This window comes from Chelon labrosus (assembly GCF_963514085.1).
Source record: "Chelon labrosus genome assembly, chromosome: 1".
Classification (NCBI taxonomy): Eukaryota; Metazoa; Chordata; class Actinopteri; order Mugiliformes; family Mugilidae; genus Chelon; species Chelon labrosus.
In genome coordinates this window covers 30,881,838-30,907,009 of record NC_140337.1, presented here as the reverse complement: position 1 = coordinate 30,907,009, position 25,172 = coordinate 30,881,838, and the positions used below count along the sequence as shown (strand labels likewise).

The 25,172-nt window shown below is 42.9% G+C and overlaps 1 protein-coding gene and 1 pseudogene across 2 annotated transcripts in view; both read right to left on the bottom strand.

The window, feature by feature from the left end:
• The window catches only part of LOC311492476 (high affinity immunoglobulin gamma Fc receptor I-like), a 76,043-nt pseudogene that overhangs the window by 17,076 nt on the left and 33,795 nt on the right, over positions 1–25,172 (bottom strand). The window lies entirely within an intron of this gene.
• Positions 11,618–13,068, bottom strand: LOC311486045 (Fc receptor-like protein 1; the record flags this gene model as incomplete). Its single annotated transcript, XM_084541801.1, has 6 exons — positions 11,618–11,637; positions 11,757–11,873; positions 11,980–12,237; positions 12,320–12,577; positions 12,754–12,795; positions 13,038–13,068. 6 exons carry the CDS (start codon positions 13,066–13,068, stop codon positions 11,618–11,620), a joined length of 726 nt encoding a protein of 241 aa, XP_084397927.1.

Here is a 25,172-nt window from a genome sequence, read left to right as displayed (position 1 = left end):
TCCTTTACTTAATGGACACCTCGTTGGGCATTATCCTTTACTTAATGGACACCTCGTCGGGCATTATCCCTTACATAATTACTGGAGTTACAGGACTGCATATTTGTATGGAAGCCCATTTCCGCCACTTGATGAAAAAAAATTATGAGATAGCTAAGTCATAATTATGAGATACTAAGTCATAATTATGAGATACTAAGTCAAAATTATGAGATAGCTAAGTCATAATTATGAGATACTAAGTCAAAATTATGAGATACTAAGTCAAAATTATGAGATAGCTAAGTCATAATTATGAGATACTAAGTCGAAATTATGAGATAGCTAAGTCATAATTATGAGATACTAAGTCGAAATTATGAGATAGCTAAGTCATAATTATGAGATACTAAGTCGAAATTATGAGATACTAAATCGAAATTATGAGATACTAAGTCATAATTATGAGATAGCTAAGTCATAATTATGAGATAGCTAAGTCATAATTATGAGATAGCTACCGTAAATCCTCTAATATTGGCCTGTATTCCATTAGCGGCCGGGTCTCCAACATTGGCCGGTCGCTGTCAGCGGAGGTAAATAAAGGGCGGTCTCTAATAGTGGCTGGGGCTATTATTAGAACCATCTCGGCGGGTCAGGATTTCGGCGGCACGGTGTGGGAGGATCCCCTCAGCGGGACCTCTCCCTGGCGTCGGCCGGCCCCCGCCGGGCGCATTTCTTCCGTGGCGGTGCGCCGCGACCGGCCCTGGGTCGGCCTGGAAGTGCTCGGGGCGAAGGTGGCTCGCCGGCTCCGGCCGCGAGCTTTACAGCGACCCCCCGCATCTCACCTCGCCGCTTCCCTGTGGTCGTGGAATCAGTGCTCACTGCGCCCTCTCTCCCTGCGGGGAGGGACGGGGCCCCCTCGCTCCCGGCGCGACTGCCGACCGGCTGCGGACTGTCCTCAGTGCGCCCCGACCGCGTCGCGCCGCTCATTTGTTGTTAATGTTCTGTATGCATACCATGTTATGGTAACTGTACGTTTTCAATAAATGAACCTAGTATTTTATAGGTTCAAATAGACACAAAATCTTGTTTTTATTCATTCTACTGGTAGTTCGTTTTGCTCAAATAGAAACTGAGGCCTGCCTCTAATTCTGGCCTCCTTCCAATAAAGGCCTGGACCGCGATGCGCTTGAGTAAAATAAAGGCCCGGGCCTGTATTAGAGGATTTACGGTAAGTCAAAATTATGAGATACACTCTTGCTGTGTCTTAAAGTCATACTACATTTTGATGTGATGGGGTTTGCGTGAATCGGTCCAGCTCCTGTCATAATAAGTAAGTGGCCTAAGTGATAAATCAGTGGATCACACAATGTTGTTCGGGATGATTCACACAAACCCCATCACATCAAAATGTAGTATGACTTTAAGACACAGCAAGAGTGTATCTCATAATTTTGACTGAGCTATCTCATAATTATGACTTAGCTATCTCATAATTTTGACTTAGTATCTCATAATTATGACTTAGCTATCTCATAATTTTGACTTAGCTATCTCATAATTTCGACTTAGCTATCTCATAATTATGACTTAGTATCTCATAATTTCGACTTAGCTATCTCATAATTTCGACTTAGCTATCTCATAATTTCGACTTAGTATCTCATAATTTCGATTTAGCTATCTCATAATTTCGATTTAGTATCTCATAATTTCGACTTAGCTATCTCATAATTTCGACTTAGCTATCTCATAATTTCGACTTAGTATCTCATAATTATGACTTAGTATCTCATAATTTCGACTTAGCTATCTCATAATTTCGACTTAGTATCTCATAATTTCGATTTAGCTATCTCATAATTTCGATTTAGTATCTCATAATTATGACTTAGTATCTCATAATTATGACTTAGTATCTCATAATTTCGACTTAGCTATCTCATAATTTCGATTTAGTATCTCATAATTTCGATTTAGCTATCTCATAATTTCGACTTAGTATCTCATAATTATGACTTAGTATCTCATAATTATGACTTAGCTATCTCATAATTTTGACTTAGTAGCTCATAATTATGACTTAGTGTCTCATATTTTTTTTCATCAAGTGGCGGAAATGGGCTTCCATATATTTGCTGTAGGCTTAAAACTACTTTTTCTTTACCTGTTTTTTTTTTTTTTTACTTGTCTCTACGATCTCATTTTCAACCTGCGATGCATAGCAACCGTTGCTATGGGTAAACAAAACCAGCAGACTCTGCCCTAGAATTCTGTATTCTGTCTGGTCCAGTTTGCTCACTTATCTAATATTTTGTTGTGTAGTTGGGTTTTGTAACTGCAACTCAAAACACAGACTGTCCTCCTCTACAGAACGATCACAGTTGTCGTTTTTCCTGCACCCAAATTACGACCCAGTGTTACGTTTGGGGGTGACTAGCCGCGCTGGTGCCCTCTAGCGGCATCGTAATAAGCAGGCTAAAAGCTGTTTTAATTCCCGCTCCATAGCTGTTAATACGTCACTTTATTAAGTTTTAATATTTTTTCATGCTAGAAAGTAACGGTGCAGATCCCCAATATGTGATCAGTTTATCCAAATAACGCCTGGTTGGAAGTTTGCTCCGATGTTTTCGGAGAAGTGAAGCACCACCTGTGGAACAGGAGCAGCGAGTCATCTCAGAGACGAACGGCCGGCCTCCTGAGCTGATCGGCCGGTCAACCTCCGTCGTCATCCCGGGGTAGAAAACGAGCCGATTAGTGTAAAAATACTACCCCCATCCTCAAAGTGAATGCTAGTAATGCCGTATTACTCAGTGCATTCGTTAAACCTGGTGCATTTTGAACAGTATTATTAAAAGAAGGCTTATGAGATCGGCAGAAAGCCTAGTGACGTAGTTGGACTCATTCCAATCCTGACTATAGCCAGAGAATGTCTAATATGGGGAGAAGTGCCACTCTCACTGAACTTCCGGCTTCTGAACTGGTTGCAGTTCCACTCTGGTTCCATATGAGGGCGCTCTCAGGACGAGTGCAGAATGAATGGCGGTCTATGGAGCAGTACCCCTCAAAATCCACTTTTCTCAGGATATAAGTTTTTGTGCAGTAATTTGAATATTGTATTTGAAAGGAGATGCAAAGAAATTACACACTGCTGGGTGTTAGATTTTTTAGAGTCACTTATTTGCTTTAAAAAGTATTTTAAAATGTCAATGACGTCATACACATCGTACGACCAGATACTGCTTTACGGTAATCCTTCAGTCACTGCTTTGGTGCTTTCGCGCTCTGCACTTTCTTTTCTCTCGAGGCATGGACAACACAGCTGACACGGGTACATAATCGTGCTAGAAGAGTTTCTGTTTTGTTGTTTTAAAAGACCGGGCCGAAAAAAAAAAACTTGGGCGAAAAAGTCCGCCTTAACATTCTGGTCCCGCTTCGGATGCCACGATGCCGTCAAGCGGGATCTGGTCGTAATCAGTCCTTCACTGACCAATCAGCGTTCATTAGCACAATGCTAGCGTGTTATGGGCAACAACAACTCAACCTGTAAGAAAACGAAAGGACAAGTTCTCGTTCATTCAACTTTTGACCTATAACCCATGTTGAACCTGCAAAACCTACAATCAAATCTGAGATTTCTCAACGACAATCGGGTGAAAGAGACACATTTAGCCGTTTAGCTCCATAGAGTCCCATTCATGTTGCACTCATGGCGATCGCCCCCAGTGGAAATCTGGTGGAACTGCAACCAAAATTCGTTACAATGGGACTTAATAGAGAGTGGCAAGGCTCTCCGTAGACGGGCTCTGCTATAGCTGTCCGCCGTGGATTGGCTGCGTTCGGTTTCTGCCGCTCAACCAAGCAACAGCAAAGCTTCATAATATTTTCAAATAAACGACTCAAATGCAGTGTTGTGTGTCATTTCTTAACTTAAAGCAACTATAATCACTGCTGTTACAAGTTCGGCTGTAGTAAATATTTCATGTGTTCAGCAGATAAACCAATCCAAATCCTGCCTACTGAAGCGGGAGAACCAAACTGCATTGCTGTTTGGCGTAAATCTATATTGCGCGGTTCTAAACACATCCTAAATAAACTCTCTTTACTTTTTCTTAACATATATCGACTTAAAGCAATGTCATCGCTAGTTCGGCAATACTAGATATTCGATGTAATCAGTATATATATCTTTTTACAACCCTATTTTAACATATGTTTGAAAACTGAAAAAACTACAAATATCACGTGACTTGGTATCAAGCTACATGTCGCAGCTCAAGGGATTTGTAGTTTCTACCACGATTAGTGATTTCCTCGAATAGGAGGTTATAAATAATAAAATGAATACATAGCCGGGGTTTAAGGGTGTGGGAAACTTACCAGAATTTAAGCATATAATTGTCAAGTGGGTGAAAAGATACCATTTTGGACAGCACTCCCACTTTCTGTCTATATCCACTAGGTATAGTCACACAGGCACAAAAGGCAGAGTTCATAAGCTTTCTACAGCACTTTGTCCCATGTCTATAGCCCCTTTTGATGCAGAATTACTTTAGCCTTAAGCCTTCAAAAATTCTCAGAAGTCAGGGTTCAAAGGTCAATAGTTCAAAGAAGGAGTCAGTTACAACCCCTAAACTAACATATGTTATTCCCCACGTTGAGACCTTTCCAACAATATCTTTATTATAGTCCTACAACAAAGTATGGATTTTCACATTTCATGAACACAGCTGTGCCCAGGCTTAGATTCAGAGAGCCTTTTGAGGACTCAGCCCATGATATAAGTATTTTTTTTTAAACAATGAGAAAAAATCATGGAAGGTAATCATATCTGACAGATTTACAACTGAATTAGTAATTTATATTGTATCTGCTCATTTGTTTTTACCAGTTAATTCCACCAGACAATTTGAACCTGTGTGTAAACTAACATCACAACAGCTATTTGTCAAGGGACTTTGAGTAAATCAGTTACACATACCGTTGTTATGTTGTCCAATAGGTCATTTCTGACATCTGTGTGTTTCAATGAAAAAACAGCATCTCAACAAAACACTACTGAGGATATGCGACAGGGGGCATTCCTTGATTTCAGAATATTGTAACTTCTATCCTCACCTATAGTGTAACTACTAGTTCACAGCTTATGCCTTTAACAATAAATGTTAATCAAAACTAAATAAATTCTGAGTAATTAACAAGCAATATAAGCACAAAAATTGTACTACTGTAATGGGTGTGATTGGATGAAGTTGTCTGTTAACCCCTCACCTTTTTTTTTGTGAAAACAAACCTATTCAGGCTGCTAATTTATAAACTGTAAACAATCGTGAAACTGAATTGAATGGAAATGAACACAGACAGAGACAGGTGGCAGGAATTTTATTTTAAAACATTACCAGACATTAACATTTATCATTCACGTAGCCAGGGTGGTTAGCACTGATGCCTCACAGCGAGAAGGTCACCGGTTCGAATCCATGGGCCGACTGGTTCCTTTCTGTGTGGAGTTTGTATGTTCTCCCTGTGTCTGCGTGGGTTCTCTCCGGGTACTCCGGCTTCTTCCCGTCGTCCAAAGACATGCTGGTTAGGTTCATTGGTGATTCTAATTGGTCATAGGTGTGCACGTGAGTGTGAATGGTTGTCTATCTCTCTATATTAGTCCTGCGATAGACTGGTGACCTGTCCAGGATGTACCCCGCCTCTCGCCCAATGACTGTTGGGATAGGCTCCAGCAGACCCTGTGACCCTTAACAGGAATAAGCGGTTATAGAAGATGAATGAATGAATGAATTCATGTAGCCTGTCTCCTCAAAGATCAAGCAAAACAGATCATAAAGCAGTTATATCAAATAATATATAATAACTGTCAGTCTCCATAACTGGCATACAACACAGCAACAATAACAAAATCACTATGACACAGTAACAGTCTATTTCACGATGTTACCTTTGAATGTTGTCTTTTGGCTCCCAGGAGTTTTTCCACTTTGTCCCACTGCAAGACAGACAGATAGACAGCATTAAGTATTACTGTTAAATTGCTTTAAGATTATTCGAAAATGTACAACGACACATTCCTCAGGTATGCAGATATTTTGTAATCATAATACCTGGCTATGTATGCAACAGCCTGTATTTGAAGATGACGCGATAAATTAGTGTAGCCAAGTTAGATAAAAAGGTGCATTATGTAACACAGTATGCATGTAGTACACAATCTAGTATGTACATTGTGTATTACTTCACACTTTTAAATGATCCAATGATCACTCTGACCTGTCATGAGGGCCTCAGGTTCTCAGGGACCATGCCTGATTTCAGACATAGGGCAGTTATATATTAATATATTACTTAACTACTTCAACACACGCTTTGTCTTCAGAACAATAGATACTGTGATTGGTAAATTACATATGTTAAGTATGATAATAACATTTGAAAATCTGCTTACAGACGCAATGGACACCTGTCTTATCTGTCTGTCCTTTTCCATTCCAGGTTTTCACTTTTTAAACAACTTCATTTAGCTTTAGCTTTTGGTTACAAACATGATATTCACCTGTGCATGTCCTGACGTCTTCTAAAAGTCATATTTACGTAACTATTATCATGATAGCTAGCTAGCTAGCTACCTTTTAAAAAAAAATAACTTTTGGCTAGTTGTTTTAATTTAACGTTAGCTCTTATGACGTTAATTATCCCCCGTAGTAATTCTAGATAGTATACTAGAAGGCGAATCAACATTAAAACGAGCTGACAACATGTTATATTGTTCTCAAATGTTAATTAAACACATTTGCTGTACTTACCTTAATTCGTCCAACTATGACATACCGATGTAGTGCATGTACAAACGACCACTCTGGTCGTATAAGTTGGAGGACTTGTTGGTGTTTTGAGTTGCAGTTACAAAACCCAACTACACAACAAAATATTAGATAAGTGAGCAAACTTGACCAGACAGAATACAGAATTCTAGGGCAGAGTCTGCTGGTTTTGTTTACCCATAGCAACGGTTGCAAATATGCAGTCCTGTAACTCCAGTAATTATGTCATTTTAATGTATACTTTAAAAAAAAAAAAGTCGTGGTAACGAAGACAAGGGTTTCTGCCCCACGAAAATGTATGTTCACCGCACCAATGATTGTTCAGCATATGCGCCGCACGGTACTGCAAAATACACATTTGTAACACAAAATCAATCGCCAAAAAACATATTTCCAGCGCAAGCAAACCGCTGGATGGCTAACCCCCTTTCCGTCAAAATACAAAGATGAGGGATTTGCATTCAAATCTATCGGATGACCCTCTACGGCGTCAAGCGACGAAGAGGGGGCCCCCTAGACGTCGGCTTAGGACGTCAGGGCTAAATGACCAAACGGCAGCATGTGACGACAAGGTGTGAGACTGTGTTGACAAAACATCTACTCACCAACTTCCTGGTCCTGTGCACACAGCAGGATCATCATAGTCACTGAAGATGCAAAGAAAATAGATGAATCAATGAACGTCTTGTCATCTCCTACAGCTGCTCACGATGTTCAGCATATTTACTATTAAATGTCGTAGCTGGTGAAGAATAATACTTGAGTTGAAAGAGTTAAATTTAATTTCACTCACTAAATGATGTTAAAAGACTTTCACGTGCATGAGCTTTTTAATTGTAAATAAAGTCTTTATCATTAAGTTTTAATGTGGAAAGGAGCCAGTACTCACACAGTGTGATGCAGAAAGCTCTGACCTCCATGTTGTCTTGCCGCTGACTGACTGAACATCAGACTGAAATGCAAAATGAAAAGTGGTTTCTTCCTGTGGCAGATTTCTGAGAAGCAGAGGTGATGTAAATAGCCTCAATGTTTTTGTTTATATCAGTGGGTGTTTCAAACAGCAAATGCAGAGTGAATCTGCGAGTCATCTTCGTTAGAGTTCACATTAATAAGTCTTCAAGGAGTTTAAAAACCTTTGACTGTCTTTAAAAAAAACAAAAAAAAAACAGCCAAGCAATGACCTACACATAATGCTACCTAGATAGAGGTCAGGCGAGAGGAATGTAAACAGGCATTAACATACTGTCAGGAAGGTTTCTGCTAGTGCATGACACCAGTAGATTTTGACCGTAAACAGGTCAGAAGCTAAAAGAGGAGGCTGAGTTAATGTGAAAGCTCATCCCAAGGGACCAGTTACTTCAGTGCATAGGTGGGGACTTCAACAGTCTGATATGAAAAAAACGAATACGCCTCAGCTGAAAACCTGTTAGATCCCATTTATACCTAATATGGGTATAAATGGGATACCGAACATTTATACCTTCATACCTAACATTCATAGGTTTGGGCACTGTGGAAACTGTGGACAAACTAACTTTTAAATATACTGCATCCCAGTTGGGTCCCGCCTATGTGAGATCCTTGTTCAAAGCACAAGTGGGACTATGTGGGTTTTATTTAAATTTGCCAGATAGCCACCATCTAAAGCCCAGGTAGATTCCACGTATACCTCATATGGGCATTCATGGCGAGGGCAAGTCTGGAAAGTGCGGACAAACCCACTAGCGGCCCTGTTGAGATCCTTGTTAAAGTGATAGGTGGGGCTGACATGGGCCATAAATAAACCCATTGGGCATCATCTATTAACCAGTTATATCCCACTTAAACCCCATATCGGCATTCATAGGTTGGGCCACTGTGGAAACTGTGGACAAACCCACTTGTCACCCATACTAGTTGTGCCCTGGCTTTTTTTCAGTCTTTGGGTGGGAGATGGGAAAAAAGATAGGTGCAGGCCAAAATCAAGTTCTTCAACAGGCTCAAGATGTGTTTGTGTCTCTTTGACCTTTGTCTTTACCGCGTCCAGTGATCAGGATTTGCATGGTTGAAATAGCTCCACCCAAGGTTCTCTTGGAAGGTAAAGGATGGCTGTGTGACTTTAGTGTGTTTGCATATCACGATAGATGTCGTAGATTGGTTCGTGGTTCAGTCCGCATCAACGGGGTGGACCACAGTAGATTTATTTGTTTGGGTCGTGATTCATAAAAGGACTAGGCTAATTATTATAATATTAGTTGTTGATAGTCACTGAATGCTGAGAAAAACGGGGTTTCGCAGCGTGGAGGGGGGTGACTCCAGGACGCTGGAATTCACTGTTAAGCCTTCTCGAGGTGTTGTGGGCCTAACTTAACGGCACATCAGTGAAGGGAGGTGCCCACTTGAAAACCCCAATGACATGCTGCATACTGCTGGTGACTCGGCCAGTTACCTGATGTCTTCATGTTGGTTGGTAGTGATATTTCTTTGTTTGGTTAGCTGCTGAGTGGGCCATACAAGCCAGTAGCATTTGGCTAGCTTATATTTCACAAGGTTTGAATTATCCTCTGCTGCTCTGTGGGCCTACAAGCCAGCAGCATTTACTTGGTTCATTTAGATTGTTGGTTAATCGCCATATCACATGACCGTAGGTTTGTTAGGGTTTGGACAGGGCCTCTAAATGTGTTTTGCCTGGGATCTTGGCACAAGAGATTGTAACATCTAATCCTGTGTATTAATGAATGGAACATCCTCTCTTCACTTTAGCAGCTTGTGTGGTCAGAATTGCGGAAGTGTTGATCTCATGGATGATCCACACATCAGCGGTGTGACGATTTCAAGGACAGACTCTCTGATTAAAGGAGAGTAATCCAAAAACCAAAGGACGTTGAGAAACACAAGAAGCAAAGGGACACAGGGAATAGCAGGAGAGCCTAACAGGTACTTCCACAGTAACTGGACAAAGAAACTGTCAAGGGATGAGACAGGATTATATATACATACACAGAGTAATGAAGTGAAACTAATAACAGAGGAGCAAGCTAACGAAAGACAAGGAAGAAGAGCTGACGAGACACAGGAGAGTTGTCTTGGTGAAGTACAACCACCAGAAATAAACAGGAAGTGAGGTCAAGGAATGACCTTTTTGTTGACTAAGGCTGGAGAATCTTCAAACTACTACCCAAGAAATTCTATTGAAAAAACTTCATAGTAATGGATCTGTCTCTGACTGAAGATCGACTGATTGCACTTTCAAAAGACATAACCCTCAAGACCATTGTCAGTGTGAACACAGGTTATTTCATGAGGACGTGCATGAATTTCACTCATAAAACGGAGGAACGTTCTGCTGTAGTTATAATTATCATGACACGTGAGAAAATGCTGACATTTTGTACCACAGAACAAACTCAAACAGACGCTGTGACGTGAAGGACATGACTTTTATTCTCATCGATGAAACTCTCTCAAGAAACTCTCGTCTTGTTGCTGACCACAATCCTAAAAAAGCAATGCAACAACATCAGATATGCAGCTAACCGCGACAAGCTTAGAAAAAGCAGCAGCAGCGCTCATCTAGTGAGCAACTGTGTGAACAGACTAAGCTGATGGAACAAGTTGGTTAAACTGCCTGATGAAAATCAACTGAAACTTCTCTGATGCGTTGGTTAAAGCGCACACGCTGTAAAAGTCCACACGTTTGTTTTTGCACAGAAACTATTTTAAATTTGTAACACAGCAAACAGACCTGAGGTCAAAAGATTTTCTTTTTGTTATAACTTGTACAATAACAACAACAATACTGGCCCTAACTTGGTCACTTCCTGGTTTTCACGTAGACCATGAAGCTCCTCTTTTCAGTCAACGCTTAGCAACCTGTAACGCATAGGACACAGAAGACAAATATCATGGAAGTTGTAGATTCTAGAAAGAAAAGAAGTCGTTGCAAAAGTCTACTATACTAAGCAAAGCATGACTTCAAATCTTTACCCTTAACTCTCCAGGAAATATTCTGAACCCCTCGACCACTTAACTGACACCATCTTAGAAGTTTACATTTCTATATTTTATACTAGAATCAGTGCTTGGAGACAGGCTAGTCCTAATTAGAGTTTTGGACATTCATACAAGATGTGTAGACACTGCACCGACAGAAGATGAGGAGGTTTTTGAGTTGCTTTTTGACTTTTCTTTCAGCATCTATGAGTGGACAGCAAGAACGTGCTGAAAGAAAGACAACTGTGTAGCAACGAGGAGATAAAAGACTGTATTTGACTCACAGTCTTAATTGTAGAATAGTAGACGGCACTGTAAACAGGGTCTTGGGCTGGTGAGGGAACACTGGACTCTGCTTTGAAGACAAACGAAATATTCCCTACTACATGTGTCTTTTTAATTCAAACAATAAATCATTCACAGACAAGTTGTACAGACACCCATGTGTAGCTCATCCCAGCTGACGCTGTGAATTTGACTATGCAGGATGCTAAAGTTAACACCAGCACCATCACGTCAAACAATGTAAAGGCTGAGTAGCATGCTAACTGTGGTCTGGGCTAAAATAATGTAAGGTTAGAGGAAATACCTTTCTTCTTCCTGTTCTTTGCTACAGTAGCATACATTGCTTGGCTTGCTTCAACTGGACTGGCCTGTACTGAGACTGGAAAAAACTAAACAATTAATATATATATTTAATATACTTTCTGCTGAAACTCTTAACGTTAAACCTACCTGTCTGATGCTCTGATGAGTCTGAATCAGGCACTGCCAGTGACTGTGAACAAAAATCTGTAAAAACAAAAGACGGTATTTTGAACATGGTGGTGGAATTAAAGTAACGTGAAGTAGCCTGAAATTATTACACAAAGGAAAAAATTATAATGTGAAAACTCCTCCGTGACTTTTGTGTATGTGGAAGAATTGTGTTGTGACAAAACCAGTGAGTAAAGTTCACTTTATGTTCTTCACCTCTGCCACAGAGACATCTGCCAACAAACAACAAGAGAAGCATCAACAAGACCGAGATGACGATCCATGGTGTGCTTACGGAGGAAGAGGAGGCAGGATTAGAGTCTTCATGACCTTCTGTATTGACGGTAGAAAAAGATGAAATTTAAGGAGATGGGAATTGTTTGAGAGTGTAAACACATATGTGATCAATACTTTATGAATCTTATTTTCAAAAAAAAACTACATGTCTCACCTCCAACAGACAGCCAGCTCTGTGGTGATTCTCCAACTCCAGAGATGTGACATTTGTAGAGTCCTTGATCAGACATTGAGACTGTTTTGAGTCTCAGATTTCCTGTGGAGCTTCTCCATTTGTGGACTCCATCTTTATAGAAATCAGCTGAGATGTTGGATGAAGATATTTTGGTTCTGCAGCTCAGAGTCACATCTCCTCCCTCCATCACAGGATGAGCAGGACTCTCCAGGATCACAGAACCAGCTGAAGAACACAATCATATTTAATTTATCTTGAAATCACATTGAGATAATCACAAAATATCACTGCCTCACTCCAAACATACAAGCGACATTGATGCTGATGATGTTTCTTCTCTCTCCTCCTTCCTCACACCAATACTTTCCCGAATTATCTTGATAAAGATTTTTAATGGTGCAGCTCGGTCCTCTTGATGTTCTGTCATTAGTGGTGCAACACGAGGGCGTCTCCCGAATCATTTTATCTTCAACATCACAGTAAAAGACTCCCTCACAGTACAGAGTGACAGACTCATATTCAAAGAACTGCAGTCTGTTTGGAGAGATACGAAGAAAAGCTGCATCTGAGACAAAGAAAAACAGAGAAATTCAGTTTAGACATTTACTCCTGTGAACTGCTGGATGACGTCTACAACATTTAAAAGAGTAAAAGTAATAAAAGAACTGTGATGATTAAACACACCAATCTCAAGATATTTTTGCCTCTTTTCTACAACTGCCCAACAAAACATCTACTCACCAACTTCCTGATTCTGTGCACACAGCAGGATCGTCACAGTCACTGAAGACGCAAAGAAAATAGATGCATCAATAAAAGTTTTGTCATCTCCTACAGATGCTCACGATGTTCAGCATATTTACTATTAAATGTCGTAGCTGGTGAAGAATAATACTTGAGTTAAAAGTGTTAAATTTAAGTTCACTCACTAAATAACTTTCAAAGATTTCCACGTGCATGAGCTTTTTAATTGTAAATAAAGTCATTATCATCAAGTTTTAATCTGGAAAGGAGCCAGTACTCACACAATGCGATGCAGAAAGCTCTGACCTCCATGTTGTCTTGCCGCTGACTGACTGAACATCAGACTGAAGTGTAGAGTGAGAAGCAGTCTCTTCCTGTGTGGCAGATTTCTGAGAAGCAGAAGTGGTGAATATAGCCTAAACATCAGTGGGTGGTGCTAAGAGCAATGGCAAAGCGAATCTGCGCTCAGTATAAATTTGATGTTTCCTGTCTTACATGTTACATATACTTATTGGTGCAAAGTCTAAAGTACAGCTGAGACTGAGAGGAAAGTCAACTTAAAAACAATGCACACATTTAACCACTGAGTCTCTAGAGTGCTGGAGGTGAAACTCGCCTAAAAACACAAAATTTAAAATGTCTTCTGGATTAGATAGTAGAAAACACCCTGATAGCAATGATATCATTCTGAACTCATTCAGCAACCCCTTGACTAGAAGTGAGTAAACCAAGGGTTTATAGCAAAATACCACAAAGCACACATATTCAAGAAAGGTTCTAGTAAAATTAGAACCAGACCGTCTCTGCATTTGGACATTTGAACGAAACCAAAGTACCCACGTTGAGTTTTTACCTCTTAAAAGTGAATCTGGCAACAAAATATTACTAATACCCACTACAGGAGGCGATGTACACAGATCTAGATCATTCAACCTTACAGAAAGAGCAGCGTCATTCTGTTCATGGAGATCTGACTTACACCGAGCATCCTGGATGCCACTGTTATGATGGACAACTTTCATTTTCTGCAGGCGGACAGAACAGTGGACATCCTTAAGGGGAAAGGAGGAGGCCTGGCTGTGTTGGTGAACGAGAGGTGGTGTAAACCTACACACTGCAGTGTTGAAGCACAACTGTGTAGCAAGGACATTGAACTGTTAGCAGTTAGCATGAGGTCATACTATCTGTCATGGGAGTTTTCACATGCTATTGTGATAGCGGTGTACGTCCCCCTATCTGCTAAGGCGGACACAGCTTCTGATGCCCTGCTCTCAGATACCAGCAAGCTGCAGACACAGCACTCAGTATGTCACCTGCCCCACAAGAGACAAGAAAACACTGGACTGGTTTTATGCCAACACCAAGGAGGCATATTCTGCATCCCCCCTCCCTCCCCGAGGAAGAGCTGACCACAACACTGTGCACCTGCAGCCTGTGTATAAGCCTCCTGTACACCTGCAGCCTGTGGTCCCAATGCACGGTGAAGAGGTGGACTGTGGAGAGCGAGGCAGCTCTCAGGGACTGCTTCAACACCACTGTGTGGACAGAACTCTGTGATCAACATGGGGAGGACATCAATGCCATGACAGACTGCATAACTGACTACATAAACTTCTGCTTTGAGAACACCGTTCTCTCCAGGGTGGTACGGTGCTCCTCAAATAACAAGTCGTGGATTAACCCTGATATTAAAGCTCTGCTGAAAGAGAAGACGAGAGCTTTCAGATCAGGGAATAAGGAGGAACTGAGGACGGTACAGAAGGAGCTGAGAAGGAAGATCAGGGAGGGAAAGGCCAGCTACAGGAGGAAGATGGAGGAGCAGCTGCAGCGGCAGAACATCAGAGGGGTGTGGAGAAGCCTGGAAACTATCTATACAAAACACCCCATGCACAGGTTCAGTGCGTCAACGATCTGAATCTAGATTTCAGTGGGTTTGATCAAGGACCCGCTCCTCACCCCATGTAGCCCTTCCCTCATTTGCTCAGCGGGTCTAAAATCCCACCCGATGAAGACACTGGAGAGACTGATACTGAGACATCTCCGGTCTGAGGTGGGCCCCTCCATGGACCCACTGCAGTTTGCCTACCGTCCTAATGTTGGAGTGGAGGACACCATTATCTTCCTGCTACACCGAGCTCTCTCTCACCTGGAAAAGCCCGGCAGCACTGTGAAAATCACCTTTTTTTTTTTCCAGGTGGGAGACCTCTCTCCCGAGGCTGTCTCGTCGTCGTGGGAGATTAGTCCCACAACAGCAGTGTCGTCAGCAAACTTAATGATGATGTTGGAGTCTGACGTGGCCTCGCAGTCATGTGTGTACAGCAAGTACAGCAGAGGGCTGAGCACACAGCCCTGGGGGGATCCGATGTTGAGAGTCAGGGGGGCTGAAGCGTGGTGACCCACTCGGACCACTTGTGGTCTGCTGGTCAGGAAGCAGTAGATCCACCTACACAGGGAGGAGTCCAGACCCAGTTCATGCAGCTTAGAGGCCAGTCTGGAGGAGACTCTGGTATTGAATGCTGAGCTGTAGTCAACAAACAGTACTCTCACATAGACTCAGCTTCCTTAGGAAATATATTCTGCTGCAGCCCTTCTTGTACACAATTGTTCTGTTGGTCCTCCAGTTCAGTCTGTTGCCGATGGTAACTCCCAGGTATTTGTAATCCTCCACCTCCTCCACATCCCTACCAAGGATGCTGAGGGGCAGAGGATCTGTTCACTTCCTCCTGAAGTCAATCACCATCTCTTAAGTCTTGTCCACGTTAAGCAGCACCCCACACCACAAAGTCATCAGAAAATTTCTGTATGTGACATGAGTTGTGCTGATAGTCAGTAGTGTATAAGGTGAACAGTAACAGAGAAATCACAGTGCCCTGTGGGGCTCCCTCACCACTCACCACCACATCAGACAGGACATAACCCAAAAGAATGAACTGTGGCCGGTCTGTCTGGTAGTCAGTGATCCAGGAGACACTGGATGCACCGACGCCCATCAACTACAGCTTCTCACCCAGCAAAAAAAGCTGGATGGGGTTGAAGGCACTGGAGGAATCAAAGAATATCATTCTCATTGAGTCTCCACCACCATCCAGGTGTGAGTTAGTGAGCTGCAGCAGATAGATGACAGCATTATCCACGGCATCCAGACGTGGCTAGTAAGTGTAGGAGGTCAAAAGACAATCTCACCTGTGACATCACATAGGCCAATACCAACCTCTCCAGCATCTTCATCACATGGGATGTAAGGCCAACTGGATGGTAATCACTGAGGATGGTTGGAGACAACTTCTTGGGCACAGGGACTAGACAGGAGGCAGATTGAAGAGATGCTGGAGAACACCAGACATCTGGCTGGCGCAGGTCCTCAGTAGGATGAGGTGGAAGTGGACACAGGGGGCTGAGGTGGCCCTGCAGGAGAATTATGAGACGTGAGATGTGGGAGCATTGGAGGCAGTGGGGAGGTGTGGGGGGATGAGGTAGAGGAGACAGAGGTCTGAGAGCTAAACCTATTGAAGAAGGTGTTCACTCTCTCCATGTTGCCTTCAGACAACCTGCCTCTCCCCCACAACCCGTGATATCCTTCATTCCTGACCACACCTTCCCAATGTTCTTCTGCTGAAGTTTGACCTCCAGCTACCTCCTGTAGAAGTCTTTACACTCCCTTAGCTTGTCCTGCCATTGGTGCTGTACCCTCCTTAGCTCCTCCCTGAAGGCTCTCCTCTTGTCATTCAACAGTCTTCAGATCGCTAGTGATCCACTCCTTGTTGTTGGAGAAACAACGAGCAGTCTGGGAGGGCATGGTAGTATTCTCACAGAATCTGATGTATTCTGTGATGCAGTCAATCATGTTGCTGATGTAATCCCCATGAAGCTGGCAGAGTCCCTCCCAGTCAGTGTACTCAAAGCAGTCCTGCAGGGCCTCCTCAGCCTCCTGTGTCCACACTCCTTACAATCTTTCAGGACACAGGCTGCCATTGAACAATAAGGACATACTTTGGAGTGAACAGGATGAAGTCTGTAAGAGTTATACACAAGGTGACAAGATTAATGTCCCCATTGATGACCATAAAGGCGTTTGGCTGCTGTGTCTGCAGATGGGAGATGGTGGTATTGATGACGTCAGCAGGCACTTCAGCCTCAGTGGATGGGGGGGGTGTAGATGGTAATCACAATGGTGGACGTGAACTCCCTCTGCAAATAATAGGGACGTAACCCTACAGCCAGCAGTTCCACATTTGGGCGACACAGATGTTCCTTCACACAGATCCAGTGTCCACTGTATGTGAATAAGCGGTGGTGCAGTCCAGGACCGCAATCCCGCATCCCCTCTTATTACCGCTAGCAGCCATGTCTCTGTCCGCCCACACAGTCACAAAGCCAAGCGTTGCGGCGCTTTTTGCAACTGCAGCCATGTCACGGTAAAACTCAAAAAGCTGCACTAGCTGAATTCGCTCTGGGTCTCAATCAGCGCTGCCATTTCGTCCATCTTGTGTTCCCCATGATAATTGCAGGAACAGCAGGCATATATCACCTCTTCCTTCCATTCACTTTCTTTCAAGACCTCCTCTGTATCTCCCTCGGGTTTTCAGACCTGGCCCAAAGAGGCAGTACAGTTTTACATAATGCTAACAGCTGGTCATGTGTGTAAACAATGGCCATGCCACCCTGTTCATAACACTCTGTTACAAAAAGAACGAAAGTAAGTAAAAGAAAAGTTTTGAGGCACACAGAAACCATTGTTGCACTATATTTCTGACAAAGAGTTCAAGATAAAAAACAAAAAAGTGACAAAAAAACAGAAAGAAATGCAGCAACAGGCATCCACCTACAATAATGGTATCCAGAGTAAGGTAAGGTTCGTAAAGGTCTCATTCTATACAAAACAGCGATAATTTGTGTACTTTCAATAGTATCACCATAAGCCCAGTAGATGGAGCAAAGGACCATGTATGAAATTAGGGCACAGGGTCCAGATTCTGTCAGGCAAGTCACCATGTGTTGCACAGTTGATGGATAATCCTGTGAATTAACTCAAATGGACACAACAGGTAATAAAAACAGTATTAGTTGACAGTTGTTTTCATAAATGTCTTAAGAAAAAATTCTGCCATGTTGACTTTGCAAGTCGAAGTTTTGGTCTTTTCTCTGACGGCTGAGGCTAGCTGTTTAGCTCCAGTTATGTGATGCTTTGTGTCAATGGAAAGAGTAGCTTCTCTAGTTTCGAATGACACTGTTCTCAATAAGTCAAACTAAATGACATTATGACTTTTAGTGAGTTGTTTGCATGAGTAACACAGACAACTTGAATTGAACAAAGGCATGTACCTCTGTAGTATATAAACTTCAGTAAAACAAAGTTTACTGAAAACAGTTTCTTGTATATTCATTAATTCATTAATACACAGGATTAGATGTAACAATCCCTTGTGCCAAAATCCCAGGCAAAACACATTTAGAGGCCCTGTCCAGCTGAGAAAAAGGTGTTGAGCGCCTGAAAGAGTGGCAGCAGGTCACAGTAGCTCCGTGATTCTTACAATGTTTGTGTGTTCCTTCAATCTTTTTTTTCTAACTTATTCTTGAATGCTATGCCAAAAAACAATCACCATGTTTTTTGACCGCTTTTGTCTTTTTAAGCTGCTTTTTTTCATTTTTTCTGGACTTTCAGTGTTGCGCTGTAGCGCTCAGCAGAGTGGCCGTCCTTTCGTATATACACGAGAGCAACTGCTAGCGCTGTCCATACCCCCTGCGCTCTCCAGATCGAGGCCTGAGATTTCCGAGGAACTTAGGAAGAAGCGCCGGAGATGTCGTGCTGGAGCGAAAGTGAAAGAACGGAGACGGAAATTCAAACCAGCGGTACCATCTATCCTTATGGGGAACGTGAGGTCTCTGGTTAATAAGATGGACGAACTATGTGCGCTTGTTAGGACCCAGAGGGAGTAGCTACGCCGTGAGCAGTATTCTGTGTTTTACGGAGACCTGGCTGCACGCGAACTTCCCGGACCACAGTGCATCTATACCCGGCTTCAAGACTCTACGGGCGGATAGAGACACGGTCCTGAGGGGTAAGAAGAACGGCGGCGGGATTGCTGTTTTTGTGAATGAGAGATGGTGCAACCCCGCTCATTTGACTGTGAAGGAGCGTGTCTGTACGCCGGACATTGAACTTTTAGCTGTGGGAATGCGTCCATATTATTTACCGAGGGAATTCACGTCTGTCATCTTTGTGGGAGTTTACATCCCTCCCTCAGCGGACAAGGCAGCAGCGAGTGACACCATCCACGCCACTGTTGCCAGGCAACAGTCCAAACACCAGGAGGCCCTCGTTGTCATTTCTGGGGATTTTAACCACATCACCTTGGACACTGTTTTACCCACTTTCCACCAGTTTGTTCATTGTGCAACCCGGGAAAATAGAACTCTGGACCTACTGTATGCTAATTCAAAGGATGCATACAGTGCCACTGCCCTGCCCCCACTGGGACGGTCTGATCACAACTTGGTGTTGTTAACACCTGAGTATGTCCCTGCAGCGAAGAGACAGCCTGTCTCCACGAGGACAGTTAGGAGGTGGAGTGAGGAGGCTAGCAGCGCTCTGCAGGACTGCTTTGATACCACCAACTGGGACGTGCTCTGCCAGCCCCATGGGAATGACATTGACAGCATGACAGACTGCATCACGGACTATATTAACTTCTGTGAGGATACAGTAATCCCTACAAGGACTGTCCGCTGTTATCCTAACAACAAGCCCTGGATCACCAGCCAGCTGAAGGATCTGCTGAACAAGGAGAAGCAGGCCTTCAGATCTGGAGATAAGGACGAGTTGAAGAGGATACAGTGGCAACTCAAGGTCCAGCTGTAAGGACGCCTACAGGAGGAAGTTGGAGGCCAAGCTCCAGCAGAACAACACCCGGGACGTGTGGAGGGGCATGAAGCTGATCACTGGCTTCAACATCAAAGCCAAACAACAGGACGGTGGCCCAGACATAGCCAACAAGCTTAATGTCTTCTTCAATAGATTCACCACTGGACCACCTGCTGGCCCTCCACCCCCCACCACTCCAGTCTTTACACCCCCCCAGACGGCCAATCAACAACTCACCACTGATCCCTTCCTGCCTATCACCTCTGCTCTTCCCCCTACTCCCACCCCCACTGAGAAGACCAGCCCTATGACTGTGATGCCTGGCCAGATGAGAAGACAGCTGGAGAGAGTCAAACAAGGCAAGACAGCAGGCCCCGATCGTGTCAACCCCTGGGTCCTGAGGACTTGCGCTTCACAGCTGTCTGGCATCCTGCACTTCATCTTCAACCTGAGTCTGAAGCTGGAAAGGATACCGGTGCTATGGAAAACATCCTGTGTAGTGCCGGTGCCCAAGAAGCCCATCCCATCTGGCCTCAACGACTTCAGACCGGTTGCACTGACGTCACATGTCATGAAGGTCCTGGAGAGACTCGTCCTGGCTCAGCTGAGACCCCTGGTGACCCCTGTCTTGGACCCTCTTCAGTTTGCGTATCAGCCTCATGTTGGTGTGGATGATGCTGTCATCTACCTGCTGCACCGTGCTCACTCTCACCTGGATGGTGGAAAGGGCTCTGTGAGGATCATGTTCTTTGATTTCTCCAGTGCTTTTAACACCATTCAGCCCTTTCTGATGAGTGAGAAGCTGCTCAGGATGGGTGTCAGCTCTTCCATTGTTTCCTGGCTTACTGATTACTTGTCTGACAGGCCCCAGTTTGTGCGGCTGGGGGGCTCCCTGTCTGATACTGTTGTCAGTAATGTGGGGGCACCACAGGGGACTGTCCTGTCTCCATTTCTGTTCACTCTTTACACCTCTGATTTCCAGTACAGCTCTGGGTCCTGCCACCTGCAGAAGTTCTCTGATGACTCTGCAGTGGTTGGGTGTATTAGAGATGGACGGGAGGTGGAGTACAGGACACTGATCGGGGACTTTGTGGAGTGGTCCCAGACAAACCACCTACTCCTGAATGTGGACAAGACCAAGGAGCTGGTCATTGACTTCAGGAAGAAGAGGACACCAGTGGAGCCCATCACCATCCAGGGACTGGATGTGGAAGTAGTGGACCACTATAAGTACTTGGGAGTCCACATGAACAGCAGACTGGACTGGAGGGACAACAGTGATGCTGTGACTCTACTTCCTGAGGAAGCTCAGGTCTTTTAACGTGTGCAGCAAGTTGCTGGATATTTTCTACCAGTCTGTTGTTGCGAGTGCCCTGTACTTTGCTGTGGTTTGTTGGGGGAGCAGCACCAGCAAAAAGGACATAAGTAGGATCGACAAATTGATCCGAAAGGCTGGTCATGTGATTGGCAGTAAGTTGGAGACGTTTGTCTCAGTGAGGGACAGGAGGACACTGGACAAACTGCTCTCCATCATGGACAATCTGTCACATCCACTACACCAGACTATAGAGGGGCAGCGGATCTGAGGTTCTTAAGAGTGTGTTTTTTTTTATGTACAATTAAGCTACTGTAACCAAGCAATTTCCCTTGTGGATCAATAAAGTTTATCTAAGTCTAAGTCTATATCCTAACAAACCTACAGTCATATAATATGACGCTTAACCTACAGTCTAAGTAAACGCTGTTAGCTTGTATGGCCCACTCAGCAGCAGACGCTAACTCAAACCTTGTGAAATATAAGCTAACCAAATGCTAATGGCTAGCTTAACCTAAAATCTAAATAAACTAAGTTAATGCTGCTGGCTTGTAGGCCCACAGAGCAGCAGAGGATAATTCAAACATTGTGAAACATAAGCTAACCTAACGCTGCTGGCTTGTAAGACATCAGGAACCTGGCCTAAACAACAGCAGTATGCAGCATGTCATTGGGGTTTTCAAGTGGGCACCTCCCTTCACCGATGTTTCGTTAAGTTAGGCCCACGACACCTCAAGAAGGCTTAACAGTGAATTCCAGCGTCCTGGAGTCACCCCCCTCCACACTGCCACTGCAAAACCTGTTTTTTCTCACCATTAATATTAGACAACAACTAATATTTCAATAATTAGCCTAGTCCTTTATGAAACACGAAACAAACAAACAAATCTACTTTGAATCGCCCCGTTAATGTGGGCTGAAACATGACACAAACAAACAAATGAAACACGAACCAATCGACCACATCTATAATAATTTGCAAGCACACTAACGTCACGCAGCCATCCTTACCTTTAGCTAGCTCCCCAGCTAGCATGCTTTCTACGTACCCATAGCCACTCGCTCGCTCTCTCTGCTGCCCGAGACATGTTAGGTACCGCAGTCCTCTGGCTTTTTCCCCGTATGCCCAGCTCGCTCAGAAGAGAACAAATTCACGGCATCCCACTTCTACCTGGCGGAGATAAACCTTCCATCCATTCTGCTCTGCATCTTCTGCTAACTCTGTTACGCTCGTTAGCCTCCTCACTGCAAAAAAAGAAAAGCTGGATGAACTCAAAATTTCAAGGCAACAAACTTCGATAAAATTTTAAGTTGGGCAGTTAAACTCAATATTTTGATTTGCTTTTGAGTTTGCTCAACTCTGAATTCTGATTTGTCAACTCAACTATAAGTTGTACCAACTTTTAATTTTACGTTGGAAAAACTTTTAATCCTTACTTCTGCCAATTCTCCCATTAGTTGTACTAATGTTTAATTTTACGTTGGAAAACTTTTAATCCTTACTTCTGCCAATTCTCCCATTAGTTGTACTAATGTTTAATTTTACGTTGGAAAAACTTTTAATCCTTACTTCTGCTAACTCACCTGTACATTTTACATGGTAAAAATTCTTATACAGAATACACTTTAATTTGGTTTAGTATAGCATAATATATTTAAAATTGCACACTGCAGTAGTTTATAGTGTAACCCAACTTCAAAATTTAGAACTGATAACTTTATCAAATGTATAAATAATTACAGATGCAACATATACATTCAAAACATTTATTTAAACCAGCAGCATCAAATCCCTTCCAGCAGGGCCAAGTAAATGAAAATGAATGGGACCCAACTGTCCCAGTCCTAGCAGTCAACTTGTGCCACATTGTATACTTGTAAACTTGGACTGAAAAAGAAAAAAAGTACATGAGTCATGTCTACAAGACTTCACAGAACCAGTACGATACACAACTATGAATATAATAAATTCGTTTACAAGGTTACTGGGCACCATAACTTCCAGTCTGAAAATAATCAGCAATTTTTTGTAACACTGCTCAATACTCTGACAGCATACTGAACACTGAATCTTAACATGTTGATGAAAAACCCAGTGAAGTGCAAAATAAATGTAAACAGTAAATTATCATGGTGTTGGCTGGACAGAAGGGAACTTTTAGGTCAACAATTCCAGACCCAACATTATCAGTTAACTTGTGGGTTTACTGAAGGAGTTTGTTTTTGAGGGATCTGACCCTTGAAGTGAGGTCCGTACCAAGTTCCATAAAAACCTTCTGAACAGTTTCGAAAGTGTACCTGAGATCTTTTGGGTACTTGAGATTTAAAGTGTAGATCAACCCAAAGAGGTAAGCAAAAGCAGTTGGCAGGTCAGGGAGATCTTGAAGGACAATCTCTTCTTCCACAACAACAGCAACACTCACAACACTTGTAGGAGCTGTGCTATCATCATCCTCCAACACAGTGAGGATACCCACAGTGAGGCCCTTTGTCTGCTCCTCTTCTGGATCAGTGTCCTTGTGTTGACAGACAAGAAAAGACCAACACGTGACTTGCAAGACAGTCATTAAAATATTGTATATCAGAATAAGCTATTACTAAATTAATTCCAAATTATTGGATAAACATTTTTTCTGCAAATAGAACTACAAGTTTGACATTAACCATTTCATATCCCACAACCACAAACTGAACCCGCATACACACATCAACTGACATCAATTAGGCTACATCAAGTCATAGCCAGGACAGTACAATTATTGAAGACACTGTGGACATCAGGAAAGAGGAAGGGATCAAGGAAGACAGGTAATGGTTGAAGTCAATGTTGAAATACAGCACTATAAATAACATTTACAATTTCTGTTCATAACTACTCACAAGACAGGTCCTGAAGAGCTTCTCCTGACTGTCACGGAGATACAAGGGAAGGCCCTTTAATGCTGCAGTTTGTCGGTGTGCAGTCATGTCAGACGTCTGAAACAAAGAGTTGCATGAAACATTACAAGATGTAATTGATATATAAGAAGTTGAGTAAACATGCATGCAGCTGTCTTCTATATTCAGAGAATTCCTGTTAATTGCACATCAAAGGTTTACTCATTTTAAAGGGTAATTTGCCATTTTTCAATTTGGGCCCTATGGTTGCTCACTGTCCAGGCATGTTCACTGAAAGCGCTTGTTGGTGTCATTTGCGTACAGGCCAAGATCATCATCAGTGTGACAACATTATGAAAATGATCTCTACAGAGCAAGATATTTTTGTAAATTGGTTTGCTTCTTTGTGCCATTGTGTCAGTCCCTTAGATACCCATGCATTATTTTGAGGGTTTGTCATACAAGGATAACTTAACATTGTAACAACTGCTACCAAAATTACTACAGCTTCATAAAAAAGACAAAATTCCTTTAAATATCTATAATGTTCAGAGTTATTAAATTACTACTTCTAGAATTCACCTCTTGATCCAGGCCATCAAGGAGCTGATCCATCTCAGATGAAAAAGCCGTTCTTCTCACCCGATAGAGTCTCAGGAGCCTGCAGGTGTGCTGATGAAGGGCTGCTCTGAAGTTGTCCATTAGGTTCTTGTTTGTGATGCGATAAAACTCCTCGCTAATCTGTTAAATGACCAGGAAATTTAAATCCTCAATACAAAGTCAAAACAATTGACACCATCATGTTAAAATGGGCTTTGTAATCACACATAACTGTTCCAAACAAGACTAAATATAAACACAACATAATATATTCTTAGTTCACCTGCTTACCTCCGCCTCACAAAACAGAGCAGGCCATCGTCCCAGAACCTCTGACACCATCGGCTGCAACTCTACGATCTCCTTGCGCCTCAAGGAGAAAGTTAGCTCCATCTTTTGTCTGATGAGTGCAACATTCTTATTCTTCTTCTTAAACTCCTCAACCAGGGCCAGTCTTTCATCCTCAAGTGAATCATCACTATGGTTTTTTGGATGGTCAGGGACATGGTTAATTTCACCTCGCTTTGGTCTCTTCAGAGAAGGACCTGCACCATCATCTTCACAGCTCTTTTTCTGGTTAATACTAACCTCAATACAGCCTGCCTGACGCAGCTTGGACCTGTAATTGCCAAGTTTGTATTTTATGCTCATTTTCCATCCATCATACCCAGTTTCACTGCCTGGTTCTCGAAGGCAGGGGTGTCGATCAATGAGAGCAGAAGCAACTGACTCAATCTGGTCTTGATCAGGATAGGCTTTCAC